General features: G+C 45.9%; 1 protein-coding gene and 1 pseudogene across 2 annotated transcripts; both read left to right on the top strand.

The window, feature by feature from the left end:
- Positions 1-6: 6 nt before the first annotated feature.
- LOC112617724 (protocadherin gamma-B6) lies at positions 7-2,118 on the top strand (the record flags this gene model as incomplete). Its single annotated transcript, XM_025374419.1, has 1 exon — positions 7-2,118. A coding segment is annotated over one exon (2,112 nt), but the record flags the coding sequence as incomplete, so codon positions are not given.
- Positions 2,119-4,424: 2,306 nt separating this feature from the next.
- On the top strand, positions 4,425-7,119 carry LOC112617723 (annotated as a pseudogene). Its single transcript, XR_003117949.1, has one exon. The product of XR_003117949.1 is annotated as a protocadherin gamma-A10 pseudogene (transcript).
- Positions 7,120-8,174: the final 1,055 nt, after the last annotated feature.

An 8,174-nucleotide genomic window follows, 5' to 3' on the forward strand; every position in this document is an offset into this window, starting at 1 on the left:
CATATCATTGTGGTGATTGAGGATGTTAATGACCACGCCCCTCAATTTGATAAAAAGGAAATACATTTAGAAATTTTCGAATCTGCATCCGCTGGTGCACGAATATCACTTGACCCTGCCACGGATCCCGATATAAACATAAACTCAATTAAAGATTATAAGATAAACTCTAATCCTTATTTTTCATTAATGGTTAGAGTTAATTCTGACGGTGGCAAATACCCAGAGTTATCTCTGGAGAAACTCCTAGACCGGGAAGAACAGAGATCTCATAGCTTGATATTGACTGCCTTGGACGGAGGTGACCCACCAAGAAGTGCCACCGCTCACATACAAATTTCTGTCAAGGACACCAATGATAACCCCCCGGTTTTCAGTAGAGACGAATATAGAATTAGTGTTAGTGAAAATCTGCCCCCTGGGTCCCCTGTGTTGCAAGTGACAGCCACTGACCAGGATGAGGGGGTCAATGCCGAGATAAACTACTACTTCCGAAGCACTGCCCAGAGCACAAAACATATGTTCTTATTGGATGAGAAAACAGGTATGATTAAGAATAACCAGTCATTTGATTTTGAAGATGTAGAAAGGTACACCATGGAAGTGGAAGCGAAGGACGGAGGTGGTCTCTCTGCCCAGTGTAAAGTAATCATAGAAATCCTGGATGAAAACGACAACAACCCAGAAATAATCATAACTTCTCTCTCTGATCAGATTTTGGAGAATTCTCCTCCAGGAATGGTTGTTGCCCTCTTCAAAACACGGGACCTGGATTTCGGAGGAAATGGAGAAGTCCGGTGTAATATAGAAACAGACATTCCATTCAAGATTTATTCTTCTTCCAATAACTACTACAAGCTGGTGACAGATGGAGCCCTGGACCGAGAGCAGACACCAGAATACAATGTAACCATCTTAGCCACTGACAGGGGCAAGCCGCCCCTTTCTTCCAGTAGAAGCATCACCTTGTATGTCACTGACATCAACGACAACGCCCCAGTTTTCGACCAGACGTCCTACGTGGTTCATGTGGCCGAGAACAACCCGCCAGGAGCCTCCATTGCGCAAGTGAGCGCCTCTGACCCGGATTTGGGGCTCAACGGCCACATCTCCTACTCTATCGTGGCAAGTGACCTAGAACCCCTGGCGCTGTCGTCATATGTGTCCGTGAGCGCGCAGAGCGGGATGGTCTTCGCGCAGCGCGCCTTTGATCACGAGCAACTGCGCGCCTTCGAGCTCACGCTGCAGGCCCGCGACCATGGCTCGCCCGCGCTCAGCGCCAACGTGAGCCTGCGCGTGTTGGTGGGAGACCGCAATGACAACGCACCGCGCGTGCTGTACCCAGCTCTGGGTCCCGACGGCTCCGCGCTCTTCGACATGGTGCCTCGCTCTGCAGAGCCCGGCTACCTAGTGACTAAGGTGGTAGCGGTGGACGCCGACTCAGGACACAACGCCTGGCTATCCTACCACGTGCTGCAGGCCAGCGAGCCCGGGCTCTTCAGCCTGGGGCTGCGCACTGGTGAGGTGCGCATGGCTCGAGCCTTAGGCGACAGGGACGCAGCCCGCCAGCGCCTGCTGGTCACTGTGCGTGATGGTGGACAGCCGCCACTCTCTGCCACCGCCACCCTGCATCTGGTCTTCGCAGACAACTTGCAAGAGATACTGCCAGACCTCAGAGAGTACGATCGCCCTGTACTCTCTGACCCCCAGGCTGAGCTACAGTTTTACCTCGTGGTGGCCTTGGCCTTAATCTCAGTGCTCTTCCTCCTTGCGGTGATTCTGGCCATTGCCTTGCGCCTGCGACACTCTCTCAGCCCTACTACTTGGGACTGCTTCCATCCTGGTATCTGTGTCAAGTCTGGACCTGTAGTTCCCCCCAACTACAGTGAGGGGACTTTGCCTTATTCTTATAATCTGTGCATTGCACATATGGATACAAAAGAGTTTAATTTCCTAAAATGTAGTGCACCCGTACATTCCAATGAAGACATGGTTTGCAGTGTTTCTCCTGGAGCCTTAATTCCACCTCATGGTGGGGAGGATTTGACTTCACATTCTGAGACCCTAACTTCGGTGAGTTTCTCTTTTTTGTGTGTGATTTATCTAATAGTCTACTAGTTTCTCATATTTTAGGCATACTACTTTATTTTCATACCTAGAATTATATGTTTAAAACTCATAGCTTTTTATCATCTTTTCTCAATGTTTTGTCAATTGTAGAATGTCACCCGATTGAAGATATTTAGTCTTTGTCTTTTTTTTTTTGAGATGGAGTCTCTCACTGTTGCCCAGGCTGGAGTGCAGTGGTGCGATCTCAGCTCACTGCAACCTCCGCCTTCTGGGTTCAAGCGATTCTCCTGCCTCAGCCTCCCAAGTAGCTGGGATTACTGGCGCCCCTCACCATGGCTAAATTTTTTGTATTTTTAGTAGAGATGGGGTTTGACTATGTCGACCAGGCTGGTCTCAAACCCCTGACCTCATGATCCTCCCAACTTGGCCTCTCAAAGTGCTGGGATTACAGGTGTGAGCCACCATATTTTGTCAAGTTCTGACTATCGAACAGAAGCAGTGGTCTTGGCAACTAAGAAAACAAACAAGTAACCTATCTATTCAAATTTGCCAAGACTTAGTGAATTTACCATATCTTATTTATATATTTTTAAAGCTTAAAAATATTCAGAAGGCAGGCCCAGTGGCTCACACCTATAATCACAGCACTTTTGGAGGCTGAAGCAGAAAGTATCACTTGAACCCAAGAATTGAGACCAGCCTGGGCAATATAGGGAGACCCCCCATCTCTACTAAAACAAAAATAAAACAAAACCATTAGCAGAGTGTGGTAGCATTCCCCTGTGGTCCCAGCTACTTGGGAGGCTGAGCTGGGTGGATTGCTTGGTCCTAGGAGGTCAAGGTTGCAGTGAGCCCTGATCTTGCCACTGCACTCCAGCCTGGGTGACAGAGTGTGACCCTGTCTCTAAAGTAAATAAATAAATATGCAGGCAGGGCCAAGTGTGCTGTAATCCCAGCACTTTGGGAGGTGGAGGTGGAGAATCTCTTGAGCCCAGGAATTTGAGACCAGCCTGGGCAACATAGGGAGACCCCATTGCTTCCGAAAATTTAAAAATTAGCAGGGTGTGGTGGCACATTTCTGTGGTCTCAGCTACTCTGGAGGCTGCAGTGGGAGAATCGCTTGAGCCCAGGAAGTCTAGGCTGCAGTGAGCTATGATTGTGCCACTGCACTCCAGCCTGGGTGACAGAGCGGGACCCTGTCTCAAAAAAAAAAAAAAAAAAAAAAAGGCATTTCTAAGAAATGAAATGAAATACTATTGCTGTTGCACTCAGTCTCTGTCTCTGATTCGCTGATAGAAGATTTTTGAAGAAAAAAGATAAAATCTTTGAAGAGTTCTATACTTGGAAGGCATAGTGACATAAACACTTCTGAACATCCTGTTCTCTGTGTGAAAGAAGTAAACTTCTATACCCTTTGCGTTTGAGGGAATAATTGCTACTGGGTTGATGGGCACACACAGTTGAAGATATGTGAACCACTGGACTTTGGCCTCTCATACAAACTGCCTAAGAGAAGAGATTATTTATACTGGTATTAATGCTCTGATGAAAACAGGTCATTTGACATAAACACTTACTTGTTGAAAACCTATATCACTACATCTAACTTTGTTTTCTAAAACTTTCAGTACTTCAAATTCTACATATTTCTTTTCTCATTACAATGCAAACATTTTAATTTGCAACTGTAATATATGTTCATTTTAGTTTGTGATTGCCGGCTTAATCATTTAAATAGGTCCACTTAACTTGTATCCCTATAAGATAAAGTACGTTTTACACAAAAAGGTTCATTAAGGCTCAGTAAAACTATTCTAGAAGAGTACTTTAAAAACCTCTTACATAATCCTAAGCTAAATAAATTTAATGAATTAAGTAGTTAAAATTATAAAGCTTCAGAGTGAACTATGTCATGAAGAGTTTATTTAATATAGTCTTGTATGAATGTATGCTAAATAAAATTGGACTATTTAAATCACAATTTTAAATTATAACACTTTTCTGAATATACCTAGACACTCATATGACCTAAAATAAGTATTATTTACCTTTTATTACAGTATGTACATTTCTGTTGGGAAAACGTGTTGCAAATATATATTTAACCAAACATTATTGTGAAATATTTACAATATTTTCACTCCACTTTGTCACACCTCCAGTAAGAAACCTACATATAGTAAATTATTTAAAGATAGGAGTGGGGAAACCAAAGAATCTATGTAAAATATAATAATCCGACAGAATGGAGTTTACTTTCCAGTCCATGTATAACTTGGGTGCAGTAACTTCTTAGGGCTCTGAGCGCCGCTGTTCACCTACTAGGAGAGAAAACGCAGCCAGAGCTCAATCCGGATTCTCAGGGCTCCAACTACATAAAGCCCCACAAACCGGCTGCTGGGCTGCAGGGAAGCTCACTCCAGAATTTAAAGTGCTCAGGCTACAGAGACACCCTGAAGCCATAGAAAGACAAAGGAACCGGTTTAAACACACAACGTGTCCAGTGAGGACTTTGCAGAATTCTGTAACCAGACTACAATGGCTGCTCAAAGGAATCGCTCAAAGGAATCAAAGGATTGCAGTGAGCTGGTCTTGCTCTGCCTCTTCCTCGGGATTCCATGGGAGGCTGGAGCCCGGCAGATCTCCTACTCAATTCCTGAGGAATTAGAGAAAGGCTCTTTCGTGGGCAACATCTCCAAAGACTTGGGGCTGGCGCCCCGAGAGCTGGCGGAGCGCGGAGTCCGCATAGTCTCCAGAGGTAGGACGCAGCTTTTCTCTCTGGACCCGCGCAGCGGCAGCTTGGTCACCGCGGGCAGGATAGACCGGGAGGAGCTCTGCGCTCAGAGCGCGCGGTGCCTGGTGAGTTTTAATATCCTTGTGGAAGAAAGGGTGAAACTTTTTGGGATAGAAATAGAAGTAACTGATATAAATGACAATGCTCCAAAATTCCAAGCAGAAAATCTAGACGTAAAAATTAATGAAAATGTCGCCACGGGAATGCGTTTTCCTCTCCCGGAAGCTATTGATCCGGATGTGGGCGTGAACTCCCTGCAGAGCTATCAGCTCAGCCCCAATAGGCACTTCTCCCTAAGAGTTCAGAGCCGTGCCAATGGCGTCAAGTACCCGGAGCTGGTACTGGAGCATGCCCTAGATCGCGAGGAAGAGGCCATTCACCACCTGGTCCTCACCGCCTCCGACGGGGGTGACCCTCTCCGATCTGGCACTGTCCTCGTCAGCGTGACTGTCTTCGATACAAATGACAACGCGCCGGTCTTCACCTTACCAGAATACCGAGTGAGTGTTCCTGAGAATTTGCCTGTGGGCACTCAGCTGCTGACAGTCACAGCCACCGACAGGGACGAAGGTGCCAATGGAGAAGTGACATATTCATTCCGAAAATTACCTGATACGCAATTGTTGAAGTTCCAACTAAACAAATATACTGGAGAAATAAAAATATCAGAAAATCTAGATTATGAAGAAACTGGTTTCTATGAAATAGAAATACAAGCAGAAGATGGAGGAGCATATCTTGCAACTGCAAAAGTGTTGATTACAGTAGAAGATGTAAATGACAACAGTCCAGAGGTAGCCATCACGTCTCTATTTAGTCCAGTGACTGAAGATTCACCTCTGGGAACAGTCGTAGCCCTTTTAAACGTGCATGATTTAGACTCTGAGCAGAATGGACGGGTAACCTGTTCCATTTTGGCGTATCTACCATTTAAATTAGAAAAGTCCATTGATAGTTATTACAGATTGGTGATACACAGAGCCCTTGACAGGGAACAGGTATCCTCTTACAATATCACAGTAACAGCCACAGATGGGGGAAGTCCACCTCTATCAACGGAAATTCACTTTATGCTACAAGTGGCAGATATCAATGACAACCCACCTACCTTCTCTCATGTATCCTACTTTACCTATATCCCAGAGAACAACGCCAGGGGTGCCTCCATCTTCTCAGTGACAGCGCTGGACCCGGACAGCAAAGAGAATGCCCGGATTATTTACTCCCTGGCTGAAGACACCATCCAGGGGGCACCTCTGTCCTCATACATATCCATCAACTCAGACACTGGCGTCCTGTATGCACTCAGATCCTTTGACTATGAGCAATTCCATGAGCTACAGATGCAGGTGACAGCCAGCGACAGCGGGGATCCTCCACTCAGCAGCAATGTGTCGTTGAGCCTGTTTGTGCTGGACCAGAACGACAATGCGCCCGAGATCCTGTACCCCGCCCTCCCCACAGACGGTTCCACTGGCGTGGAGCTGGCGCCCCGCTCCGCAGAGCCCGGCTACCTGGTGACCAAGGTGGTGGCGGTGGACAGAGACTCGGGCCAGAACGCCTGGCTGTCCTACCGCCTGCTCAAGGCCAGCGAGCCAGGACTCTTAGCGGTGGGGCTGCACACCGGCGAGGTGCGCACGGCGCGGGCCCTGCTGGACAGAGACGCGCTCAAGCAAAGCCTCGTGGTGGCCGTCCAGGACCACGGCCAGCCCCCTCTCTCGGCCACCGTCACGCTCACCGTGGCCGTGGCCGACAGCATCCCCGAAGTCCTGGCGGACCTCAGCAGCCTCGAGTCTCTGGCTAACTCTGGAACCTCAGACCTCACTCTGTACCTGGTGGTAGCGGTGGCTGCGGTCTCCTGCGTCTTCCTGGCCTTCGTCATCGTGCTGCTGGCGCTCAGGCTGCGGCGCTGGCACAAGTCACGCCTGCTGCAGGCTTCAGGAGGCGGCTTGACAGGCGTACCCGGCTCGCACTTTGTGGGCGTGGACGGGGTGCGGGCTTTCCTGCAGACCTATTCCCACGAGGTCTCCCTCACCGCGGACTCGCGGAAGAGTCACCTGATCTTCCCCCAGCCCAACTACGCTGACACGCTCATCAGCCGGGAGAGCTGTGAGAAAAAGGATCCTTTGTCTTTGTTAAATGATTCGAAGTTTCCTTTAGAGGATACCCCATTGGTTCCAGTGAGTTTTACTTTTATTTTTACTCTTTTTCTGTTGTTAAAAAAGATTGGTTTTACTTTTAAGTTTGCAGCATGATAGTGGAACGTGCAAATGCTAAAACACTGATGAGTAGAATTTGATGTTTATTAAGGGTTTTTTTTTTTTTAACTTTCTGGTAAAATTCACCTAGTCTCAATCAAGGCCTGTATGTCATCAGGCTTTGTTATGATTAGCTTTGCAGAACCTTGTAGTTTATAGTGTTGTTGAGTACAATATTGACAATTCTTAAGACAGACTTCCATACAGAAGTGTCTGTCGATTTATATTTCCTCCTGGGTGGTCACACATTGAAACTCCAGCCCCTTAAGCATCCCTCTTGTTCTGAAGGCAGTCTGGTAAGAATAGGTAAGTATCAGAAAGAAATGGTCTCTGGAAACACAACCCAAATCCAAGATTACTCAACGCAGTTCTTCCCAAGGAGAAGAGCAATAGGCCTTTTCCAAACTACCTTTTATATGTTTTTAAATTTATACTTTGTGGCGATAGTTGCAGTTGAATATACTGTTTTTCATTAATATTGAATTAACTTATTTATAATCTATGTATACTTAGATTTTTCCTGCCCTATTTATACCTGATAACACTGAAGCATCCTTTTTGCATACAATTCTCTAATTTCCCACTACTATGTGGAAGATACAGCATTTTAATGTAACTTGTGTTGCTCAATAGGGATCCTGAAGAGGCTATAGAGGGTGAAATTAGAACATTTGGGGTTCTGCTTTTGTCTTTTTTGTTAAATGTTCTAATCACTAAGGCTGAAAGTAAATATGGATTGGGAAGACAGACAAATTTGTACATGTTCCCAAGAACAGGAGCAATAGATATATGACAAAGCTATTTCAGTGGCTGTTTAATGTATAGGGAGGCAAACACCTGAAACTCTGAAAATTCTGAAATTGAGAGGCAAAATAAACTTAGAGTCAAGAAAGAAATGCCATTTCTGCAGATCAGAATATAAGCACCAAAAATAAAAAAGAAAATAATATATGCAAATAAGTAAGGGAAATTACCTAAACAAAGGATCAGTGGAGGTACTGATGAGTTCATTTAGTTCAATGAAAATAGTGATGTATTAATCTCTTAATACA

The sequence above is a fragment of the Theropithecus gelada genome, unplaced genomic scaffold (genome assembly GCF_003255815.1).
Source record: "Theropithecus gelada isolate Dixy unplaced genomic scaffold, Tgel_1.0 HiC_scaffold_369, whole genome shotgun sequence".
In the NCBI taxonomy this organism is placed as follows: Eukaryota; Metazoa; Chordata; class Mammalia; order Primates; family Cercopithecidae; genus Theropithecus; species Theropithecus gelada.